We start from the raw sequence: 25,400 nt of genomic DNA on the forward strand, positions 1-25,400 counted from the left end.
ATTAAATGCTGTTCCTGTACTCGGGAGGTTCTGCGTTTTCTGGAGGGGAGACAAGCAGTGCATAGATGAGAGGCTTTTTATGCCAGTGATAGTGTCTGCAGGAGATGTTGCACCTTTTAATTGGGTGATTTCGAAGACATACTATGTGTACATGTTTGTATTTGAAACTAAAACATCTTTACTCAGGCACATATGGAGTAATTGACATTTAGGTGTGTTTTTCAGTTTTGCAACAGAGGTTAATCCTGGGGCATTTACGCCAAGCATTGTCAGGAAGCAGTTGTCACTTGTCCGATACTGATACACGGGCAGTACAACAGTTCAAAGGTCAGTAATGAACTGGGATAATTAAGGGTTGTGCCACAAAATTTCCAGTTTTAACAATGTCCTCAGACACATTGACCTTGTGGCTGTCTAGCTTTAATGAGCAGAAGGGCCGAAATAAAAAAGCGAACAAAATCATTATGGAGAAAATGAAGTCCCTTCTTAAAATACTTTAGCTCATAGCTTCACAAGTATATGCCTCCTCCCCCCCCCACTCTATTTCCATCTCTCTTGTGGCCTTTCTGTGTCTACTTATTCTATCTCTTTCTGTCTGCTTTCTGTATGTGTACAGCTCTCAGGACTCCATGAACGGGTGATAAAGAAACATAGTGGATGGGAATTTTGATGGCATTGACCACTGACTCTGTCTGTGTGGATGTTTCCACCAATGGCAATGAGAGAGGCTTTATCTTTCAAGTGCAGGCATGTGTTTATGTCTGATATTGAAAGGTGTACGGTTGCTTTAAATGTTCAATTAACATTAAAACGTGTTTATGAGATAATGCCAAGCACAAAGAGGCAGACCACAAAAGGCTCCAAATTGCTCTGGGAGGACTCAGAAAGGCTAATTTTGTCTTAATGTTTGTGGTGGAAGAGACTGCTTACTATTCAGATTGGGCAGTATTGATTATTGGGGTAATCACAGTCTAGGGCAGACCTTCCCAAAGCGTGGGGCCCGCCCCCTGGGGGGGGGGGTGGGGGGCGCATAGCCATTGCAGGGGGGGCGCAGTATGAAAGGGGGGGGGGGATAAAACGCTTGGCCACTGCTAGCACGGTGCGCCCACAGAAACGCAAAGCAGGAGGTGAAGCATAGCTGAATATGTTTCCAAACCAACTTCATTCTAAGCCAAAGACTAGAAAATATGGTGAAGCATCTCTTCCCTTTGGTTTCACCTGCACAAGTGCCAAGGTAGGTCTCCCCTGCAGAATTGGTTTTCCCTGTGTCGGGAGCAGCGCTGGGCTCTTCAAATCACGGACTAACAGTGTCCCACAGTTTTGCACAGAGAGGCATTTTTTGAAAAATGCATTGATAGCAATGTTGAATATTATTACACATGAAAAAAAACAAACAACTACAGTAAAATAATTACACCGTGATGCCTCTGCCTTTCTAAATGGAGGGACAGTAACTGCATGTGTATATGTAAGCGTGTAAAACCTGAAGATAGTCAGATTAACAGTAACAGTATATATACATTCGTCTCTATCTGCCATTCTGCATTTCATCTCATGTAAACGTGGCGCACAGCGTGACGTGAAAAAAGGCACATACCTTTGACGTTGCGTGAGGAACTCTGTATTCCTCGTCCACACGTAAACGGCGTTTCCTATCACTGAAAACTGAGATTTTCCGTTTACGTGTGGACGAAACAGCTGCGTTTTCAAAAATACCTGTGTAGGTGTGGACGTAGCCTAAAAGAGTTAGTAGTTTATTTTATTACTACCTGTAATTTATTGCAGATTACTTGTATTTGCTTAATTGTTTACTAAATGTTTGAGGTGTGAAAGAAACCGCAATGGAGCAAAATATGGGTGTGTGTGGTTGGAGGATGTGTGCGTGCGTGTTGTTTATGGTATTGTTTTTTTTCCGCTTCTATGTGTAGTGCTGGATACCAGTTAGATGCAGAATGCAATCTCCCCTGCTTTCACTGCAACCCTCAAATCACTTCATCTGTAAAAGATTGAAAAAGTGAGGAACACCAGGCTTCCTCCTTTTTCAAGTTTGCTCCTAATGGTATAGTAATAACTTCCCCAGCTTCCTCAAGTTATTACATTCTTCATTTTCTTTGCTGTGACAAAAGAACCCAATGAGATGAAAAAAATGTAAGCTCTTCATTCATTTTCAGCAATGTATTCATCAACTCATCGACAAGCAAGAAAGCGATGACTATATTTTTCTCCTGGAAGAAAAACGAGAGTAGTACATAGCTGCCTTTGATCTGTGACCAACAGTTTTTCTTGTTATGGTCAAAGAAAATAAACAATATATTCTGTCACTGTGTTCAAATGTAAAAAAGTAGAAGAAAGTGTGTGTCAAAACAGTGAAGTCTAGAAAGAAATGATTGAAAATAGTATTACTCTCAAAGAGAAAGTCTTTAAAGCTTATGAGATCTATCGCAAATTGTAAAATCTGTACAAATAAACCAAATCTTAAAAAGATGCCATAAAAGTTCTGCTCATATTACTGCTGTTTCTAGGTTAAACCTCGAGTTATACTCATATTAAAAGACATAAAAGCCATTCAGTCATATACCAAAGAACACACACACACAAATATATATATATATATAAAAACACCCAGCACGCCCCTGCGGGCGGTTTATCCTTCAAGCTCGGGTCCTCTACCAGAGGCCTGGGAGCTTGAGGGTCCTGCGCAGTATCTTAGCTGTTCCCAGGATCTGCTGGAGCCACTCGCCTAGCTTGGGAGTCACCACACCGAGTGCTCCGATTACCACGGGGACCACCGTTACCTTCACCCTCCACATCCTCTCGAGCTCTTCTCTGAGCCCTTGGTATTTCTCCAGCTTCTCGTGTTCCTTCTTCCTGATATTGCTGTCATTCGGAACCGCTACATCGATCACTACGGCCGTCTTCTTCTGTTTATCTACCACCACTATGTCCGGTTGGTTATAGTGGGTAATCATATATACATATATGAATTAAACAACTCTCTTTTTGTTTCATTGCCTCACTTTTAAATTTAGGTAGTTGATTTTGTAAGTGCACGCACTACCTCTTTGTGTGAAATCATATATATATATATATATATATATATATATATATATATATATATATATATATATATATATATGTATTAGGGGTGCAACGATATTCGTATCGATATTGAACCGTTCGATACAGTGCTTTCGGTTCGGTACGCATATGTATCGAACAATACAACATTTGTAATTTATTTTATCAATTTTCCTTCTGACGATGCTGTCTGTGTTGAGCGCTCAGTGAATCTGTGTTCGACTACTCCGCCTAGGCTGCACTGTCGAGCGCAGATCCACTGAGCGCTCAACACAGACAGCTAGTCAGAAGGAAGAGCGCAGGGCAAGCTAGCGAGACAGAAGTTAAGCTCTACTTGCAACATTCAGATCTGGCGTTTGGAATTATTTTGGTTTTCATGTGACGTATGACCCTGAAGGTAAGCGAGTCATGGACTAAAGTAAAACAGTATGTTGGATGTGCCATGCAATGCTCAATTACATTGGTGTGAACTAGTGTGTTAGCGCAGTTAGCTCGTTAACGTGTTTGCCGTCTAGCCCAATGCACGGAGCGATCGGCGGTAGCTCGTTAACGGAGATTTGCCGTGTTGTGGCGTTAAGGTCATTTCAACGAGATTAACCTGAAAGCACTAGTGGGAACACAACGAATATGACTGCACATTTACGCCGACATCATCCTAGTGCAAAGACAAAAACAACAAGCATGCTACTAACTTTAGCCGAGTCATTTAGACAGCTGTTAGCACATGATTCTCCTTATATGTTTAATATGCTGCTGAGAATATAGCCCAGAAGAAGCGGATAGTATAGCTTTTATTTTGGAAAGAGCCATTTCTCTGTAATAAACTCTCTTTTCCAAAGATGAGTGATTCCTCAATCAGATACAGGGCTTGCAATATCGCTAGCCCGACGTCCCGGAGCTAGCGATTTTTTCAGTCGGGCTACCAAAATCTATCTCTTCCCTGCCCGTCGGGCTATTGTAGGAAAAATATATGTCAATGCTTTTGCATTCTTTCAGAAATGTAGCTGGGTAATTATGTCATTGGCATCGGTGAGCCACTGTCAATATGTGACATATTGAAGTCGCGTTTGAATTTGCGCTTGTTTTTTTGCTTTCACTTTGCAATCGTGCGAACTGTGTATAGAGAGCGACAGCACTGATCTGTGAGTGATGATAATTTGTGCACCAATTCCTCTGACATCGTCTTATTAATCGTTAGCTTACTATGCAAACATGACAAGTGAAATCTCCCGCAGCAAGCTTAAACATGTGAGAGGTTGATCGCGCAGAGAATCGCTGAGCTTATGTGAGTGAGCGTGTAAAAGCATTTCAGTTCTGCTGAGCCAAATAAGACAGGTCAGGGTGAAGAAGTGACAGCCAAAGAAAAGCTTACCACAAAACGGAGAAGTTATGACAAATCAGACTATAAGGCAAAAAGAAAGTGCAGGTTTATGGTTTCATGGACAAAAGAATTTCTGTGGCTGCAATATGACGAGCTAAATAACCAGGGCTGCACATAAGTGGTCCGCAGGTGCGCATTCGCTGTCAAAATAAAAAACACGCACAAGGGTTAGGGTTAAATTTAAAAACTGTACTTTTGAGTTAAAATAATATTAATATTTTAAAAAATGACAATTAAAATGCATGAACATTTTTTTTGTATCGAAAAAATATCGAACCGTGACACCAAAGTATCGAACCGAACCGAACCGTGAATTTTGTGTATCGTTGCACCCCTAATATGTATGTATGTATGTATAGGTATGTGTGTATGACATTTCTGCCAAACAAAACTGGATTTTTTTTTTCCCAAGTTTTTGTACAATATGGATGAAGGTGTCAACACAATTTTACTTCTGTTTGAGTGTACTCTTAACATACACTTTTTTTCAAAGCTAAAAGCCACAACAGACAGCAGCTGAAAATGTGCCAACATCTTTGGTGACTAATGATGACATTGGTTTGAGGTTGTCTGTCACCCCTTATAACCCCTGCTGGGAGTCAGCAAATGCTAGAAAGCCAATTTAACTTGTACAATCATTGGCAGGCACTGGGTGTAAACAAAGCTAGCCAATCATTTTGCTTTTTTGTTTTAAAAATTTGGCTGTAAATTGCTCAAACACATGTACATTTTGTTAATTTTAGTTGAAATGTCAGGCAAATTACATCTTTAATCTTTAAACAATACAATCCAGTTTAAGGACACAACTTTTTCTTTCTTTGTTTTTTGGTAACTCGTTTGTAATCTGACTTCACCATTAGCTGATACTTTTCTAAAACTGAATTTTTGCTTCATTAGAACGCACACAGTTGCTTTCACAAGTAACTTTGAAATATTCAAACATTAGGTCTTCTAATGTCACACTTTAGGATAAACAAGTCAAAATAAATCAGTAAAATAACTCATTTTGTTTCTGATTGAAACTATAGAGTGTTCTAATAAACTGTCAGAAAAGTTGGCAAATTAGAATATTTGATGATAAATAATATTACACTAGTATTAGGTTGTACAGAGTGTAAAACTCAGAGTTTGAAATGGCTAGCAATGTACCTGCTTCTACAGCCTTCACAGTGATATTGTGCCAGCCTGCAGTCTCTCTGTCCAAAATCTTTCCCAGCGTGATGGCACCAGAGTCAGGATCAATATGAAAGATCATCTCCTGGTCTGTAGTCCGATCGATGGAGAACCTATTACAACAAACAATAAAATTAGGATGTAAATGTTAAAGTCAATACAAAAATGGATGAATAATTACAATGAATGATTTATTTATTCATTTCATTTTTTAAGTAACTTAATTATGTTGTGTCTTTAAGATTCTCTTAAAGGCTAAAAAAAGACATCTGTAGATAACATTTTGCAGTAGTTATACATGGTTATGACAAGCGTTGAAACATTTTTTGAAAGCATTTACAGGAGACTTGCCACAAGCTCTATGACCTTAATAGAGCTATGCCCCTTCACTATATTTCCTTATATACTGACTCGTTCTTTTCTTATGCAGAGAAAAAAAATGCATTAAATTTTCATTGTGCACTCTAGAAAAAATCACAAATTCATCTTTCCTTCTTTGGGGTATGTGCCGCTCTCAAAAGACTGGTGAGTCAACAAAAATCTGCTGAAATATTTTGTTATTCTTAGTTCTTTTCTACACACAAACACCATTCTTACTCAAGTCTACATAAACCACCTCCTGATAGCCTATTTGTCAAGGAAACCAGCCAGCAATACCTAGTGACATGGTTACATGTTACAGAAAGCATAGAAATTAATATAAGCAGGTTTTGATTTTACAAACAATGATAAATATTAGAATGTTCTGTTTATATTTCACTCATGCCATGTAATGTCATTAAAAAACTAATTGTGATCATTCAGTCTTAGAGCATTAACATATTTTTACTGTTTAAAAAGCTAAGTTTTTAAAATACTGTGCTAACATGATATACTATTGCACAAAGAAACATAATACCTACAATATAGGTTCTGTATATATAGGTGTCATCATGTGCATAGCTCTGTTAAATCTTAGTGTAACTTAAGTATTAGATTTACAACGGAGAGTCTCCCAGTGCAGTCTCTCCCACTATGACAATCAAACCTCCTTTGTTTGGAACATAATGCAACTGCAATTTACAACAATCCAATCACTCCTGCTTCCCACACAGTTTTGAATAGTATTGGCCGTTATTACTTAATGTTGTAATTTGTCACTGTGTCACAAAATTTAGGTGCTTTTCACACTTCTAAGTAGTTTCACACAAAACAACAGTAGGGCTGTTCGATATAACGATATATATCGGATGACGATATAAAAACGTCGATCGTTTCATTTTATCCTATCGTTTGTTTCATGGTGTCGCAAAATAAACCGTTTACGGCAATATTTTTTCATCGTTTTGATGGTCACTGTAGTGGCTATATTAATTTCTTAAAGTTCTCTCTTTCTCTTATATTTAATATAACCACACTATGGACGGACACGCGCCTGTTTTTATGCGTTGTGGTTAGCAACAATGATGGTAACACCATCGCGTGTCCGCTTGTATATGTTCCACGTAAACCTTTCACAATAAAGCTCAAGATCCTGTTGAGACTTTTCAAAATAAAATGAATCACCTGAAAGAGCAGATTATTTACGGATGAGAAGTAAAAAAGAGCCGCCAGGTGCTAAAAAATAAACCTTAGACTCAAACGTTAGAACGTTTTCCCCGCAGCACGCTGTGTAATAAATACTCACAAAGAAAACGGCGGCCGTTACAACTTATGTCTAAAAATGTATAGTTTCATGCATCGGTTAAAACACTCGACTCCAGCTACATGACGCGTAGCTGGAAACACTTCCCGCAAGTCGAGCTGCCCGAGATTCACAGAATTTACAGAAAATGTTACATTATACATTATATCGGGATATGAGATTTTGGTCATATCGCACAGCCCTAAACTACAGTGTGAATTTTATGGATACGGTTTGTATACAGATATATGTTGTAGAATATATGTATGCATATAGTGCAGTGAAAGCATAAAGTACTATAAATTCCTTTTAAATTACACATAAGCACATGAACATAGCTACTGTCCACTGCCAGCTGCCACTTGTTTTCACCAAGTCAAAATAAATGTCTGTTCTACAAAAGCTTTCTTGCCAATCAGTTCCACAGAGCGTGCATTTGATCATTTCCTCTGTATAATTATACATAGTTGATAGAGGATATGCTATCAGAGATCATGAGCTTGGTAACTCTATTCAGTAGGTAATTCCTCGCTAACATCTCCCATCTCCCTTTGTCTCAATAACTTACTCGCTTAGTGAAGACACATGCATAAACACAAAACTTTTATACGTTCATAGACACACATATAATTCTGACTGCCAGCTGCCAAGACATTGGTGAATGACAGCGCTGCCATTGTGTTTTACTTTATTACACCTAGAACTCTGAGCCTCATGCATTTTTAATCAAGGTAATTTGCACAGGCCCTGTGTGTGTCGCCGTATACTCTGCCAGTGAGACTATCTTAGACTTTATCTACATTCCCTTCTCACATTGCAATTGCTCCTCTGAGGATATATAAACCAAAGACCTTCAAACACAAGATTACTAGATTATATTGTTTTATCACACATGTTGATCTGAGAGAAAAATGTTCTGTACACTGTCATCAATTGTTAACATAACAATGCTGTTTGGATTTTCATCTTCAAGAGAAATTGTTAAGGAAATTGTCTTTAAGCCCACCAGCTACATGTGTATCACCTAGTGAACTACAGTTTTTTAAAAGTCATTTTTTCTTTGAAGAAATTTTTCAACTTCAAAAGTGTCTTCAGTGGTAAAAACGGTTGATGCAGAATGCTGTGATTAAGTGTGTTTTAGGTCTACAATAATATAGCACTACCTTTATTGATCTTGCCATACCTGACAGGTTTATTCTTCACATCTGGATCCCTTGCAGTAACAATTCCAACTAGGGCTCCTACTTTGGCATCCTCCTGGACTTCCATGATAGTGCCATCGGCTGGGTAAAAGATGGGTGGCTCATCTGTGTCCGATACGCTCACCAGGACAATGGTCTGGTCACGGAAAGAGCCCAGGTCCACAAAACGAGGGTCCACATGCTTATTAACCGCCTCCACAACAACATTGTGTGTCCGTTTGTTCTCAAAGTCCAGCGGCTAGCATAAAAAGCAGAAATACAAAGAAAGATTACAAAAGTACAGGTTTGCACAGACTGTTGATGTGCACAGATCCAGTGTTGTTTGAGAATATATCTTTGAAAAGGCTTAGTGAATTCCAGAGCAGTAATATACCCATAGCACAGGCTAACTGTTAAGTTATATTGTCACTTCATATTAACATATTACGTTATCATGTTATTGAGATTCCAGCGAACCAAAGTATTGTTGCTAGCTGGATGTCTTCTTGTTGATTTCACCATTATGCACATGTTACAAAAGGATTCTTTCATTTATGAGAAACACTTTTATTATTTATTTCAAAGGAAAAAATAAATGTAGCAAATGTGGGAAATATACTCACTTTTTCCTTGACATAAAAGCATTTTCTTTAATTTTTTAATAGGACTATATTTAAAAGTTTGTTTGTATGAACAATTGTATCAGAAGAAATGTATTCTTAGCATTTAAATCTACCTTCTTGATGGAGACAACAGCTTCCTGTGTCTCCATATCTGTAGTGACTTTGAAGAGCTCCCCTCCATCTGTGATCAGATAGCTCATGTCTGTGTTCTCTCCCATGTCTGCATCTGTGGCAATGACGCGTCCAACTGGTGTCCCGACAGCAGCCCCCTCTGACACGGAAAACTGGTACATTTCTGGTAAATAAAGTATGTGGCCCAAGGGTAGAAAATATAGAGGCAGTTAAACCAAGATCCAGATTTTTGGTGTACAAAACAACACAAAAGAAAGATGAGATCCAAAAGTAACACAGAAAAGAGAAAAACACTAGTGGAGGAAAGATAGGGAAAGATAGATGGATAGCCATAGGTAGAAAAGGGCTGAGGGAAGAAAATCGCTGAAGAGATGGATAGGAAATAGACAGAGAAAAGTGGGAAGAGGAAGTAGATGAGATATCAATAAAGATAAAGTAAAGCACTGTTAAAGAAGGGAAGAAATGGCTAACAGGGGTTAGAGTGCCAATGAAAAGTTATAAAGGAAAGGACTGAAAAAGGTAGACTTCATGCAGTTATTAGTGAGCATTCACATACATTAACATTATTATTCTCACATTTCCTATGAAAGCATAGCGCTATATTAACAGTCCCACTAGCCCTAGCCCTCTACCTATTAGAATTCACCCTAGTGTTACATCATATCATTTGACCAATATCATATAATCTGCAATTTAAACCATCTTTAACTAAGAATAAAAACTTGTCGCCATACTCACATTGTCAACTGTAACTCTAAAGACTAGACCAAAATGAATGAGACCTATCACAGATTATTGTAAAATACTGCAAGAATAAAATAAACAAAAAATAAACGAAAAAGTTATTCGCCAAAATATATGTGTCATATATCTCATATACACATCATATCTCATCCTCCTTATTTATGAAGCTGCATTCAGATTCTATTTCTTCACTATATTGTAGAGTCGAGGAACTTTAATCCTACAGGGTTTATCCCTCTGACTGGGTAAATATGATTTACTGAGATGAAAAAAAAGATTTATACAGGAATAAGAAAAAGGTGTGTGGAGACATATCAAATACAATCAAACAGACTGTCAGATGCTGCACCTGTAGCTTTTACAAAAGTAATACTGTTGTGGGTTACAGCATTAGTTTAACTCCAAAGAAGCAGAATGAAGAAAGAGCTAAAAAAAAAAAAAAGACAAGAAGGGAATGCACTACTTTACTCAGACATGCAATCATATGTCAGTTAGGACTGTTACAATATACCAATTTTTTGCACATTGGTACATTTATTTTAAAGAACAGTGTATGCTGAATGGACATTTTGGTTTGCTTTAAAGAAGACTATTACTCAACTGAATTAAGTGTCTTTTTGTGTTTGAGAGAAAATATTTATAGCCACATTAAACTTTACTTTTTAAATATATTTTGTTGACTAAGTTGAGCATCAAAGAAATTCAGCTGAAAAAGAACCCGTCCATAACATTACAATGTACAGTCTATCAATATATAGAGCTATTTTTAATGTATGGCAGGATGCAGGCCATCTATTCTACTGCATATTTTTAGTGGCTTTTAGGTTGTATACAATTTTCTTGTATGTTGTTGTAATTTGTGCCTTGGCTTTCATTTTCTTCACCCACATTGCCAGTCATTAGCTTCTCTCTATCTCTGTCTCATTATCTTTTTTTTTTTCTAAAGTGGGAGAATGCACAGGATACACTCACTCTGTGGAAAGCGTGGTGGGTTGTCATTAACGTCCGTGATCACTATGGTCACTGTGGTGGAGCCAGAGAGACCACCCATTTGTCCTGCCATGTCTGTTGCCTTGACGACCAACTCGTAACGATCCTGTGTCTCACGATCCAAATCTGCCACTGCTGTCATGATGATTCCTAATGATTGAGAGATAGAAGTGAGTTTAAGGGAGAGTGGCAGAAAGAGGAAGAGTAGTTAGCAAGTGACACCACTGGAAGCGTTGCATTAGTGGTTAGCTCTTGTGCATTAAACCAATTATATTTCCTCTCAGTCTGAGGATCAACTTGTGATAAGTACTGCATTATGGAGGCAAAAGTACAATGCGTTCCATTTCTCTTCTACCAACAGAATGGATGGGAGAGACCATGTTGTACTGGTGACTCTTCACATACACCATTTTATGGCTTAGCTGTAATAAGATGAATAATATATAGAGGGACAATGAAGGCATGAGACAGCTTTCCTGAACTGCACAGTTTCCAGTGCTTGGGAAACCATGTTTTGTAGCAGTAACAGCAGAAGTATTACATAAGTTAAAATTGCAAATTCTGGCCTACACCAGAAGAAAAACAACAAAGAAGTGACAAATATTTGTTTATAATTCATAACAAAAAAAGCCTAACCAGTGTTTATTAAATGCCTATTTTAGACAACAGTTAATAGTGACTGTGTGAATTTAATAACACGGTGTGAAAGACTCTGTTGAATATATATATATATATATATATATATATATATATATATATATATATAACGAACACATGGTCTGTTTAAAAAGAGACACTCTCCTTATTGGCCCAGCATTAGCCATATCAGTAGCTCTCTGCTTTACTCTGCAGCAGTAATATAATTCCACGTTACCCCTTGGGATTTTTCGCATCAGAATCTATAGATATATTTCTCGGTCTTGGTGTGCTGTCTCACTCCCAAAGGGTTGCATTGTGTTGGGTATACAACTCACAGATTCCAGTCACATTTAGCCTTGGGACCTGTTCTATGAGTAACCAAAATACAGTACATGCAGCAATAGAGTTAGGGCTGGAGACAGATGACATGCTCCTCTTTTATCCAACAAAGCCAGAGGGGATGCATCTAAATTAGGGCTGTCGAAAGTAAAGCCACAATCTCTAACAAGTATACAGCAGTGGTGCTCCAACTTCATGGTATAGAAACTATATATGCAGATGAATCTGCATGGTCTTTATTTATCAAAGAAGTAAAAAAAAAAACTCTATGCACTTCATACTCCAGAGCGTATCACCCCCCCTTAAGATTAAACACTGTAACTGGATGACCGGAATGTGTACATCAACTGTGAAATGGAGCTTCAGTGATTCATTGCATTAATATAATTAATAAATAAATAAATAATATAATCAAGTCTCCCCACTTCATGGATTCTAAAAAAAGATGACTTATACTTGTCACCTCTTCATTCCTTCTGCTACTTTGTGGCTTTAAAAACTGATGATGCACACATAGTGCTGTTTTCACATTTTTACCACAGGTGCCATTGCACTCTACTTATTCACTTTTGGCAGTTGCATTCATAGACAGCACCTGTGTTGCTTTTATTTCCTTTTTATTTTGAGCCTTGAAAATAAAGAAGCCCCGTTTGAGAGAGTACAGATATAAGCTTGAATGACATCTAGAAGCACAAAGGCATACTCAGTGCCCAATGGCACTCTACACTTCACTTCATGTTGTGCTTAATTGATAGTTATGAACCATATGCATAATTAAGTAAAAACTGTTTTTTTTTTTCAGTATTGTTACAATTTAGTTAGCAGAAAATCTTATTTCATCATTTTCATAACTTATTGGGATTTATATTGCAGTTTTGGCTGATGTATACCATCGCAAGTTTACTGTTGTTATTGATGCTTCTTGGTAAAATTTAATAGCATAGAAAGATATAGAATTCTTAATGGGTGAGAAAATTTAGATATTTATTTTTTATAATATAATGATCCACTGTGCTTGTCAAGGGGAGATTAAATAGTATGGTTTAAACATTTTAAAACAGCTAAAAGGACAGTATTCGGATAATCAAAAAACATCTTCAGGCAATTTCAGCTTTGCCAAAGCAACAGAAAAAAAACAGTGACTTGTTATTGAGTTTGTTGTCAAGGTGAGTGAGAGTGATATTAATGAGGTAGATTTCACAGCTGTTTTGTCTCCTCTTTATTTTGACCTTCTTGACTCACACCTATTAGGTTAGCCTGTTTGTCTACAAGATAGGGAGAGAGGTAGGTGGAATAGAGGTCATGAGGCAGAAGCTGGAATGAACCACCTAGTCTCCTGACTAGTCCCACCAAGGCAGAGCCATTTATCATCCAGGTGCCTGGGCTGACCGAATCAAATTGGTGGAGACCAAAAAGGAATCATTAAAACCTTAGTGCTTTTCCCTGGAGAGGAAATCCCTCCCAACAGGCTTTTTCCTGCAGTCCTGAAAGATTGTGGGGTAGGCCATACTGTTTCTATAGGCTCTACACCAGTAAGATCCTCCTTACTTAAATCTATATCCTATACACACACACACACACACTTGTATGTTTGTATATATATATATATATATATATATGTATACACACACATATACACATACAAGTGTGTGTTTTGACATATTTTAATTGATTTGGCCATTATGGTCTCTTCAGATTTCCTAAAATATTTATGAAAGAAAATGGAGAAAGAAAAAAAGAAAGAAAGGGAAAAAAATTAAGGTTAATTGAATGTTGTATGTGTCCTCTTACCTTTGTTTTTATCAACAGTGAAAAACTTTTCTCCATCCAGTACACTGTACACCACTCTGGCACTGCTGCCATATGTTGGGTCATCAGCATCAGATGCAGTAACCTTCATGACAGACGTCCCTTTTGAAAAGAAAAAGCAGTTAAAGGAAAGAAATCAAACTTTTAAGGTTATACTACAATCCTAAAATGCAAATTTGAGCCTGACTCAAGGATGTCAGTGTTTTTTTTATGAAACTGCTGCCTGTTCTGTCTTTGTGAGGACAAAATTAACAGACTGAAATGATAATTAATGTAAGGGGTTTGTTATTATTTTGGCCAGTATGTTGTAGAACCACAGTAAAAAATGCAAAATTTAGAACTGACAGACAAAGCAATCTGACAGCAATCTATGCTCTCAAAAGACAACACCAAACATTCATTAAGGAATGAGGAATAATAAATATATTTTTTATTTATCATTAGGAATATACATTCAGAGGTATGTCAGTATTCTTATAATCGTCTTTGTCTTCAGGTCTCAAATATGCCAACAGTACCACAAAATGTAACACATAAATATTTTCTAAAATTAAAAATAACAATGTAAGTAGGCTTAGTTTATGTGTGTTTGGGTGTCTTTTGATTAATGTATACCCTGAGTGTGCCTACTGGCAAACTCTTCTGAAAACTACACACCTTCAAGGGCTTTTTTCTATTTGCATTTGAGCTACCAATATACATGCTAATTGATGAAATAGTCATGTGGAGCTTAGGACATACAACTGCAACCACAACAACAATATTGATGATATTGTAATCAGAGCTGTTTGTTTGGTTTTAATCTGGGGGTTTAACGATTTTTTTTTTCCAGGAGCCCAGCATGAGTAGAGGTCTCTTTTTTTTCCTCTTGTACTTTCCCATTGTAGTGTATATTTCAGTGTTTTTTCTGTAACGCTACTGATCTCCGACCTGTATCCCCATGTGATGTCTGTGTTGTGTGTGTAAGGTCGGGGGGGGGTCCCATTTCACTGCAGGGTACCTGCACGTGGCGAATAAAGCCTTGATTGATTGATTGATTCATTGAAATAATACTGGGGGCTCCAAAAGTGGGAGGAGGCAACTGCAATTTAATGTCTAAATTGCACTTTAATGATATTATACGATGTGTCGCACAGAAAGAGCAGTGGAGCAATTTCATTGTAGCTCTTCACACACATAGTATCTGGTTTTTGCAGTCTTGCAATCTTGTTTCAGCTTCTTCATTTCTCACAATATGACTTTTTTTCTATGTTGATGCCTAGGGTAATACGTTGAGAGGAAATGTGAGGAAAAATTCCACTTTGATGAGTCAACATTGTATTTTATTGCCACTATTTCGTGGATGTAATAAAGCCTAAGTTGCGCTCCATGTTTTGTTACGTTTTTAGAACTAACTACTGAATTACTACCTCTACACCGGAGTTATTTCTAACTCCAGTAACACTGGGGGTATAGTAGCTTGTTTGATTTTTTTAAGGACCTTGTTATGAAAAAGTTAGGAACATATTTAAGGTTATCCTACCGTTTTCTTAACCACTTGGGTCCTAGTCATAAAAGCCTATAGACATCTGAGGCTGGTTTACATTGCACTTTTTCAAGTTTGAGTACCACTTAGTAAGTAGGTAGTGAGTGTTTGTAGACATGCCAGTTATCTTTTGTGAAAACTATGGGAAACCATTTGAATTTGCTAGCAATCAAAGAAATCACAAGCAGGCTTTTAATGAAGTAGCCTTTTTGTGACTGCCAGCAACCACTCACCAACCAGATGGGGAATACACACTTTTCTCTAGCAACCAGATGTTATCAACCAGTCTGTGTGGCTGATGCTGAAGCAGTTAAGAAAATGGATGGGAAACCTTAACTGTGTTCCCAACTGTTAATGCCTGAGCTTCTATCCAATTTGGTGTAACAGGGTGCTGGGGGTGCCAGGTGCCATAGAGTGTTTGAAGGGCTAACTCAAACAAAAAAACTAAACATTCATACCTATAGCCAGTTTAAAGCGTGTACGTCATTGGATTGTGCTGAGAAGCCAGGGAATGTGGAGGGAAGCCCACGGAGGCACAGGGGGAACATGCAAATTCCACAACGAAAGGCCCCAGCTGGATTTGAGCCCAGAACTTTCTTGCTGTGATTTGACAGTGCACCAGACTGCACCGCCGTTAATGTAGTTAAGGTTGTGAGCACAGCAATTCATCAGTGTGGGAGACTTAAAAGCATGTGTGTGTGAGTACCTGCAAACACCTGTGTCTGTGTTCATGCATACTTGTCTGCGATTATTTTTGGAAGAGGGGAGTTAATGCATTCAGATATTACAGCACCCACTAGCTGTTTCACCTCCATGCCCATAATTTTCCAAACAAATTTTTTGATGTTTCAAATTATCTTTTCACAACACCAAGGCTCAAAGTTGTTATTCATACAGAGGTTGCACACACAGATGAAAGGGAACATGAAGCTGTAGAATCAACATTGTATCATCAAAGCCTGTTAGAAGCTAAAGTAATCTACAACAAACAATTACATATGATTATGAGGCACTTAGACAGAGAATACAAAGAATAAAGTCATTTCCACATGAAATGTTAAATTTGGAATTTGTGGAGCAATGGTGTTTAAGTCATTATTTTCCACTGGGTGTAGTATACTTGTCAACAGTGTGCACAAACAAGCCTCTGGCAGCACAAACGCAGACGTAGCTCCACATTTAGTAGCACATTTTAGTTAAAACTCCACCTAAAGCCTACACAACTTTAGGCTTCCTATTTTTTAGGTTAGGAAACAGCTGCATACTTGTCTCTAGGATGTGAGTACATTTTTTTCTCTGTCTAAAAATATATTCACTTCCAGGCAAATGGAAGATAAAAAGAGATTCCTAGGCACCACAGGTCCTCATGGACAAGGAGTCAGTCTTTGTCTCTATCCCTCTGGAGAATGCTTTAGGTAATTACTGACAGCTGGTGTTGTCCACTAAAGGTCACCACTGTAGCCTTTCTGAGAGCCCTGTCATGCTACTGTCCAGCTACATAATGACCGTATGCTAATGATGCTAATGAGCGGGAAGTGTCAGAGCACTGTTTGTTTCCTGTCATCCAATAGAACTCCTAAGGGGAGAAGCAGGAGGGAGAGGCCAGATTACCATTAAAGCCACCCAGCCATTAAATCAGATGGCTCGGATCACTATTCTATCACTGTCACCTATGGTACTCCTGCCAGCTTGCATGCAAAACTACAGCTATCATATGAGGCATCACCCTCTCCTCTGCAAATGTAGTGAAACAAAGCTATTGCATAGCCACTATGAAATATTTTAGGAAACAACTGGTGTAAGATGGGAATGAACAAGGACATTCAAATATGTGCAATGCCACAGAATCATGAATTCTGGTACTGTCAACATCCTTGTGAGGATATTAGTGAAATCCTGATATATTGCAGCTTCCAGTGAATTCAGTGTACTGCATATCAACTAGGTTTGAATGAATTTTTAAATTCGTATTCTGATTTGTATCATCCAGTTATTACCTGTCCCATATATGCAAAATAAGTACCAGTCTCAAAAGATCAAGATATGCTCTGTTCCAGTTGGGGGATGAGTGAGATACCATTCTTATCACATTAAAACATAAGACTTCACAGAGGCTAGGCATTTTCATTACTGGCAACAGGCAGGGGTTTGTTAATTTTTCCTACCTGGTTGGCTCCACTGCTGAAACTCCAACAAAACCATTTTTTGTCCATAGGATTACTCCCTTATCTTAATATTCCTCAGGTAACAATCAGTTTGATGCTCTGCTGTTTCTGGATACTGCCTGGCAGCAACATCAGATGGTTTGGAAGAACTATATAAATGCAAATGCTTCTTTACTGTGTTTATATTAAAAAGAGAAGTGAAGCAGCAAGTTTGGCACTTGAGTTCTTGTTAAAGTTCTGACTTGCTTCAGTGTTTTCAGCGGGATGTCATTACCTACAGTATGTTGTCGTCATTGGTGACACTTACGCAGATCTGAATGTTGATATACTTGTATGGAGTCAATAAAAATAATGAAATGTAATGCACATAACAATAACGGGAGAAGTATAGTATGTCTAATGGAGAAAGGTCACAATATTCAATGTCTAACGCCTTCTTCTGCCAATAAAGACATTATTAAATAAACTGCCAAAATATACAGGTCCATATATTTTTTGCAAAAAATTGTTTTTGTTTTTGCTGTGTTCAAAAAAATCTACCTCAAATTTTTAATATCTCTATACAATGTTACTAATGGTGATTCCAGCTGGTTGAATGAAATGAAGTATTTCCTGAAAAAGCCACCATTTAATCTAAAAGGCTGCAATGAGGCTACTAATGGGGACAAGAAAGAGAGATCATATGTTTTGAAATCCATCTTAAAAATCAGGCCACATCATGTCTTAAAGACATCATTGTACCATATTAAGCTAATAGAGCACTTCTCTCTCAGGCTGCAGAATTACACCAGTCAGCAATAAAATTATGACCAGCAGCCTAATATTGTATTGGTTCCCCTTTTGCTTTCAAAACAGACCAGGACCCATCAAGACATGGACTCTACTAGACCCCTGACCCATGCTGTGGTATGTGGTATGTACCAAGATGTTAGCAACAGATCCTTTAATCCTATAGGTTGCCAGGTGAAGCCTCACTGGCAACACCTCAAACTCATTGTTGTTATCCTCAAACCAATCCTCAACCTGAACCACTTTTCCTTTGTGGCAAAGTGCATTATCGTGCTGAAAGAGACCACAGCCATCAAGGTATACTGTTTCCATGAGAAGGTTTACATGTTCTGTAAAGCTTAGGTAGATAGTACATATCGAAGTAAAATCCACATGGATGGCAGGACTCCAGGCTTCCTAGCAGAACATTGCCCAAAGTATCACAGTGTCTCTGCTGAGGGCCTGCCTTCTTCCAATAATGTATGTTGATGCCAGGTGTTGTACAGATAAGCTACACAGACACACCCAGATATGCATGTAATGTAAATAAACAAAAAATATTCATTAGACTAGGCCACCTTCTTCCACCATAGAAGAAACTGCTGGTGTGAATGGGTGAATGAGGGAAGTTGTGTAAAGCACTTTGAGTGCTCAGAGTAGAAAAGTGATATATAACAACCTGTCCATTTACCACCTTATGGTCCAGTTCTGATGCTCACGTGACCATTGTTGGTGTTTTCAGCAGCAGACAGGGATCATCATGTCCACCCTAACTGGTCTGCGGACATGCAGCCCCATGGAACCACTGTTCCATCCACTGAACTACTTTTTGATACATACTGACCCTGCAGTCCCCCCACAAGACCTGCATTTTTGAAGATTCTTTGGCCCAGTCGTCTATCCATCACATTGCTTGCCTATTTTTCCTGCTTGTACCACATCAACTTTGAGGACAAAATGTCCACTTGCTCCCTAATATATCCCACCCACTAACAGTACCATAATGAAGAGATAATTAGTCTTGTTCACTTCTCCTGCCAGTGGTCATAACGTTCTGTCTGATTGGTGTACTTGTGGTTCCTAGAGGTTCTAAAAGTAGAATTGGAGCCAGAGGCTTCAGCTATCAGGCCTCTCTTCTGTGGAACTAGGTCCCAGTCTGGATTCAGGAGAGAGACACCCTCACTTTCTCTTTCCCCCAGTCTGTATTTTGTGTTGTCTCGAGGGTTCTGTCCTTTTCATTTCTTGTCTCTTTTCCCTCAACCCCAGTAGGTTTCTTCCTATGGAACAAATTCCGACCATTGAAAAATGCTTGCTCGCAGGGAGTCTCTTGATTGTTGGGGTTTTCTCCTGAGTACTGTAGATGAGATCACTATTTTTGTGATTTGCTGCTATATAAATAAACCAGAATTCAATTAAAAAATAAGCTACAATAACTGAAGTAACCTGAATTTGATTCAGCTGAACTGAACTGTAAGGACTAATTTGGTTATGGCTTAGCAAATTGTAAAGTTGCTGTTTTAATAATGTCCACATTCAACAATGTTTAACTATGATTTGCACTGTGACTTGCCTGACCATGGAGAAGTAGACAGGGCTACAACATTTCACTGCTGAGCAGCTAATGAGGATATAGCTTTGCTATTCATTTAAGCCTCTAGCAGAATGGGTAAGCAATTAGAGTTGGATGGCAGCCATTTATTACACATTATTTCCCATCTTTATTCAAAAGTTAATAAATCTCTAATTCTATTGTTGTCTTTTTTAAAGTACTTAATGCCCTACAGGGTAGGAGGGATTAATAGCTAAGTCTATTAAGTTAACTGTTACAATATTTACTGTAACTAGTATTTTAGGAATGCATCCTCTCTATTTAAAAGGCCTTGAAAGACTTCTGATGAAAAAAAAAAGATTCAATCTGTATTGCAAATATTACTTTAGCGGTGAAAATTATTCATCATATATAATGTAAATAATATTCAGAGGAAAACTAACCCCCGACCGTGTGTTAGTATCGAGGAGGATTGTGGCACAGAGAATACAGTGGAGGGTGGGTGACGATAGCTATATTGTTAGATTTATGCATTAGTTTGGTTTAATGGTATCAACACAGCCTGTCGGAATTGCTTCCCACACCATTCCAGCACTCTGGGAGAGATGGTTCAATTACTGTGAGGGAAGTTGGCGAAGTGAGCCACGTGTGAGACACCAGACTGACAGCTATTTAAGAAGGGGCCTCATAAAAGAGATTTGTGCCTATCTCAGCTGGTGCTGTACTGGTGCGAGCTTCGGCGGAGTGGTCTAACGGCTGCAGCACTGAGCCTCTTTTCCACTCCTACCCACCTTAATCTGCAGGACTGAGTGCTCCCTGCCCGCATTATGGATCATTTAGTAAAGCCATAAAAGCTGAGGTGTTTTCACATGAAAAGTTATTTCTTCACTACTTCTACTGTGATTCATTCCTCTCTCATCCACATAAATGCCCTAGGAGAGAGGTGGGGAGAGAGTGAGGCAGAGAATGAAGTATAAGGGGAAGAAAAATCTGCCATGTCATAAAAACCAATGACCTGCTTACATTGATCCTCTTCAAGATCTCAACAAGGATTTAGGGATATTTTTCATCTCTTATGACAGAGATTGTAAATCTAGTCTTTGTTAGACCTTGAACTTGTCTTTCATATTTTACGGGATCATAGAATTATTTGTTTCCTGGACAAAACTGTAAGCCATTTTGATCTTAACCTCTCAATAGTTTCCAGCTTTTGTACTGAGTTTTAAACAAATAAATAAATAAATATTAAAAAAAATAAATAAATAAACAATCAAACACAAAATGGCAACTTTGGATCTTACATTAAAAGATACAAAAATACAGTGCTGACTAGCCTTCCCTTTAAAAGTGGAAAAAGAAAAAAAAATTCTTCAAAGGTATCAAACTGAAGTTAGGGATAATTCGGATACTTCCTGTATCCAAACTGAGTGGTGGGGTACATCCTAGTTAAGCAAATGGATGGACAGGTGTATCAGCATTAACACTTTCCTTGCACAAAGTCAGTTCATTTGGGGAAACTAAAGACAGTTTTCAAGTAACTTTGCTTGATTTTATTTCTAATGAAAAAGTAACACGCTAGTCTATTTCACACTATGATGCCTCATAACATACTGAAACACACACTGTTGCCCTCCTCCCCCCCACTCCCCCACTCCTGGCTTTACGCATTGCTTTATACAAATAATCACTCACACACACAACCACACACACACACACACACACACTTAGATCAGCCAAAATCAATTGTTTCAAACACTGTGGTTAAGTGCATAATGTTGGATGTTACGAGTCATATACATAAAGGTGGCTGACAGACGATATTGATTGTAAGTTGCTCCTGCCTTATCTCATTGCTCTTGTGAAACTGGTGCTCTAAATGTCTCATCTACTGTTAGCATGACAGGCTCGGGAGTCCCTAATGGTAACTGCAGTAATTTGCAGCCTTCTGCACAGCCACTAGGGTGATTATTACTCTAATCCTCTTGTGTACTTGCATTACATACAAAGGGAGCAAAAGGAGTGGGAAATGTATCTCTAACACCCACTTTGCTGGTATTAAATTGAAACAGAGAGACTAAGGTCAAAAGATCAAGAAGAGAAAGAAAAAAAAAGAAAGGCGAGAGGCAGGAGCTGTTGTCTTCCTCACAGAGATACTCCTACCTGCTTTATTTTGTTGCGTCATTTTGTTGCTTCATCACTTTTTTATATTATACCATAATCTTTATAAACCATTTTACTAAAACAACACTCAGTGTCACAGAAGAGTTTAAAAATGTATGTCAACCAAAATATAGAACTTTATTAACAAGTTTTTTCAGTTTTATTATGTCTGGTGCTATTCTTTCCTTTATCCACTACAAATACTCTTTAAATGTCAGTCGCTCTGTTCATTGTGTACAGTCTAGAATAAGTGATCTATTTTTTGAAGTTGAGGTAGAGACCTTCAAGAAAGGGCCCAAAAAGTACATCTCAAAATGCTTTTTTTTCTTTCTCTACTTCTGACTTTAAATCAGTGTCAGTTTCTATATTTAAATTCAGGCATCTATTAAACACACAGTGTCTGACAGTAACAAATATGCCAATACAAATATATCACAGCATATTCTTTACTATGTAACAGTGATAATATCCTCTATCTTTGCATGTTTTCATACTTGAAATCAAAACAGCTTCTTTTAAAGTAAAAACAGGTCACAAGAATAAAATATTCCAACAACAGCAACTGTTATATCAAAAAGATATAAACATAAAATGCAAAGGCCTTTAATAATTACACAGACAACATACTGTGAAGTGTGGAAATATTTACCAAAGCCTCAGATGATGGCAGTTTAAACTGCATAGCAGTGTCTTAAAGAAAATCTTTGTTGGCTAATGGAGTTTGTAGTTTGTAGTTTTTCCATTTGTCCATATAAAGGCCCTTCCTTTATATTTTATCTTTAAAAGATATGATCAATTGGGGGTTAAGCAATTGATATGCTAATTTAAACTGAGGCTACGGTTGTTTGTATTTGGCACTGCATCAGTTTGGGTAATTAGAGGAAAAGATGAGGGCATTGGTCACTATCTCTGCTATTAGACTGTTATTTGCCTGCATGTTGTTCTTTTGACACTGCAACATGTCAGTCAGGGCTAGAAGGTTAGAAGCTACAACGATGATGTCATGTTGTGCCACATCTATGCCACTCAGAGATACTGAGTTCCTCTCTAATGGAACCACATCAATCACAGGATTAGCTCTGTGGTAACTTTTCACCCTGTAGTGATTTCACTACTAAGATCTGACCCTCCTTGCCACGTTTCCAACTGACCTTTGTGTGGAAGGGAAAGATGACTATCTCAGTGACTAAATGGTTTCGCCCCAAACAAACGGTGCTTCTTTGTTAGTCAGTTCACATAAAGACAGAAAGAAAAGGAGTGTTGGATGTCTTAGTATGCATGTTGTAACACGATGTAATACTGATTTCAAATTGGAAAAGGCCTGTCTTTATTACTTCAATATTAGCTGGGCGTGTGAAGCATAAGTATTAGCTTGGGGTGCCACAGCTAATAATGTCTCTGCAGTATATGTACTAGATCTAAAAGCTCAATCTATCAACTGCATAAGTGTAGAAGATACAAAACTACACAGCTATGTAGTATTGTCAAAGAGTTGCACCATATTAGTTTAACACTACTTAAGCCTCCATGTCTGTAAAACTTTTCAGTCTTAGCTCAAAGCTATGTACATAAATATTTAAACACTCTCAATGGCTGGGGAATGCAAAGAAAAAAAGAGATGGATCCAATCCGGCTATTGATGATGAGGCTTCACAAAACACAAACATTAGCCGATCACACCATCATATGTAAACCACCTTCATAAGCATCATATTAAACTTGATGTATAAAGGTAAATTCCCAGTCCAAAATCCTATTATAACATCAATTACCAGAAGACAAACAATGCCTAAAGCAACACAAGTATTTTCCCACTTCTAACTTTCCAGACTGACACTGAACCTCACTATGTGGGTTTTGCAATATTAATAACACCATTTCCGAGGTAGTTCTCACCTGTCTCAATAAGTTCTTATGTTTTTGTCTCGCTAGCTAGGATTGAAATTAAAATGCAGAATTTAAAAAACAAAACAAAAGAAAAAAAAACAACAAAAAAACAATAGATAGATTCAACTGGCACCAAATGAAGAATAAAATAAAATAAAATAAATGAAAAATGGAAAAAAATATTATCATTACAAAAGTAGGTAATTATTTTCAAAAGACTATTGCTATGACAACAACATTAGAAACATTACAATGCTATATATTCTTTAGGCCAGAGTTCCCCAAAGTGGGGGGCGCAGAGCCATTGCAGGGGGGTGGGGGGGTGGCATGGTATGAATAAAAAAAAAGAAAAAAAAAAGAGCGCTTGGATACTGCTAGCACAATGGACAGGTTTTTGACAGGGTTCCCACACAAACGCAAAGCAGAAGATGAAGCATCACCAAATATGTTTCCAAACCAACTTCATTCCAAGCCAAATACTAGAAAATATAATGAAGCATATCTTGCCTTTGGCTTCACCTGCACAAGTGACAAGGTAGGACTCTGCGACAGAATTAGTTTCCCCTGCATTGGGAGCACGTGTTGGGCTGTCCAAATCACGGACAAACAGTATCCCACAGTTGTTTATGTTTCTGAACCCATTTTGTACAGAGAGACACTATTTGAAAAATGTATTGATAGCAGTGTTGAATATTATTACACAGGAAAAAAACAATAACACGTAAAATAATTACACCGTGATACTTTTGCCTTTCTAAATGGAGGGACAGTAACTGCGTGTGTATATGTAAGTGTGTAAAACCTGCAGATAGTAAGATTAGCAGTATTTTGTCTATATCCGCCATTGTAGAAATTCATCTCATGTAAACAATAACGTGGCCAACAGCGTCACGTGAAAAGAGGTACATACCCTTGACGTTTCGTGACGAACTCAGTATTCCTCGTCCACACGTAAACGCAAAAACTGAGTTTTCACAAAATCTCACAAAAAAAACGCCATTTGCGTGTGGATTATTATTATTATTGCACGCAGTCAGGCTAGCTAGTTCTAACCAATTCCCGTGATTATGCTAGGCTGAGGAACTTGACAAATAGCTCTAGTTTAACTCTGATCTTTCCTTAAAGCCATGCTAGATTGTCTTTCTAGCCAGATGCTACAGCTATAGGTCCAACCAACCTTCGCTCTTCAACAGTTGTTTGTATATTGCAGGTCTGCACTTTGGTGGCTAAGGGCGAGAGCACTTGTAAACTAGATGGACAGTACTCACCTCCAATCAAAGGTGACATCACCAGACAGCTGGTGTTTATTGGGCCCTGTTTCCATGTTCTCCACATTCCTGTTTCCAAGATGTCTGTCTCCATCTCTGCCTCCCAAAGTGTATGAAGATTCACTTAGCATCCTTTGTATCAAGAGCCAAGGCTACTGAAGTCAGTGCATTGGTTCCCTCCTCCAGAATCAAAAAGGGGGCTGCCAGTGTCTGGAACTAGCCCTGAGGAACCACTCAGTAAAATTATGGACGTCTTTCTCATCTAAGACTTTAATTGATGTTATTGTTACAGCATGTAATAGTTATGCCATAACATGTTCTAAGAG

The 25,400-nt window shown here is 38.1% G+C and overlaps 1 protein-coding gene and 1 long non-coding RNA gene across 2 annotated transcripts in view; one reads left to right on the forward strand and one right to left on the reverse strand.

Moving 5' to 3' along the window:
- Nucleotides 1-25,400, reverse strand: part of LOC120718904 (cadherin-22-like) — a 173,177-nt gene that overhangs the window by 28,356 nt on the left and 119,421 nt on the right. Inside the window, exons 5-9 of the mRNA XM_040007637.1 lie at nt 13,735-13,854; nt 10,948-11,115; nt 9,213-9,394; nt 8,479-8,735; nt 5,609-5,745 (exon numbers count right to left, since the gene is read on the reverse strand). Of these exons, the coding sequence (XP_039863571.1) occupies nt 5,609-5,745; nt 8,479-8,735; nt 9,213-9,394; nt 10,948-11,115; nt 13,735-13,854 (864 nt within the window). The remainder of the gene's footprint in view (nt 1-5,608; nt 5,746-8,478; nt 8,736-9,212; nt 9,395-10,947; nt 11,116-13,734; nt 13,855-25,400) is intronic.
- On the forward strand, nt 768-24,517 carry LOC120718911. The gene is made up of 2 exons (XR_005692593.1): nt 768-1,127; nt 24,235-24,517. It is a non-coding gene; the product is annotated as an uncharacterized LOC120718911 (long non-coding RNA).

The sequence above is a fragment of the Simochromis diagramma genome, unplaced genomic scaffold (genome assembly GCF_900408965.1).
Source record: "Simochromis diagramma unplaced genomic scaffold, fSimDia1.1 OVJJ01000320.1, whole genome shotgun sequence".
Classification (NCBI taxonomy): domain Eukaryota; kingdom Metazoa; phylum Chordata; class Actinopteri; order Cichliformes; family Cichlidae; genus Simochromis; species Simochromis diagramma.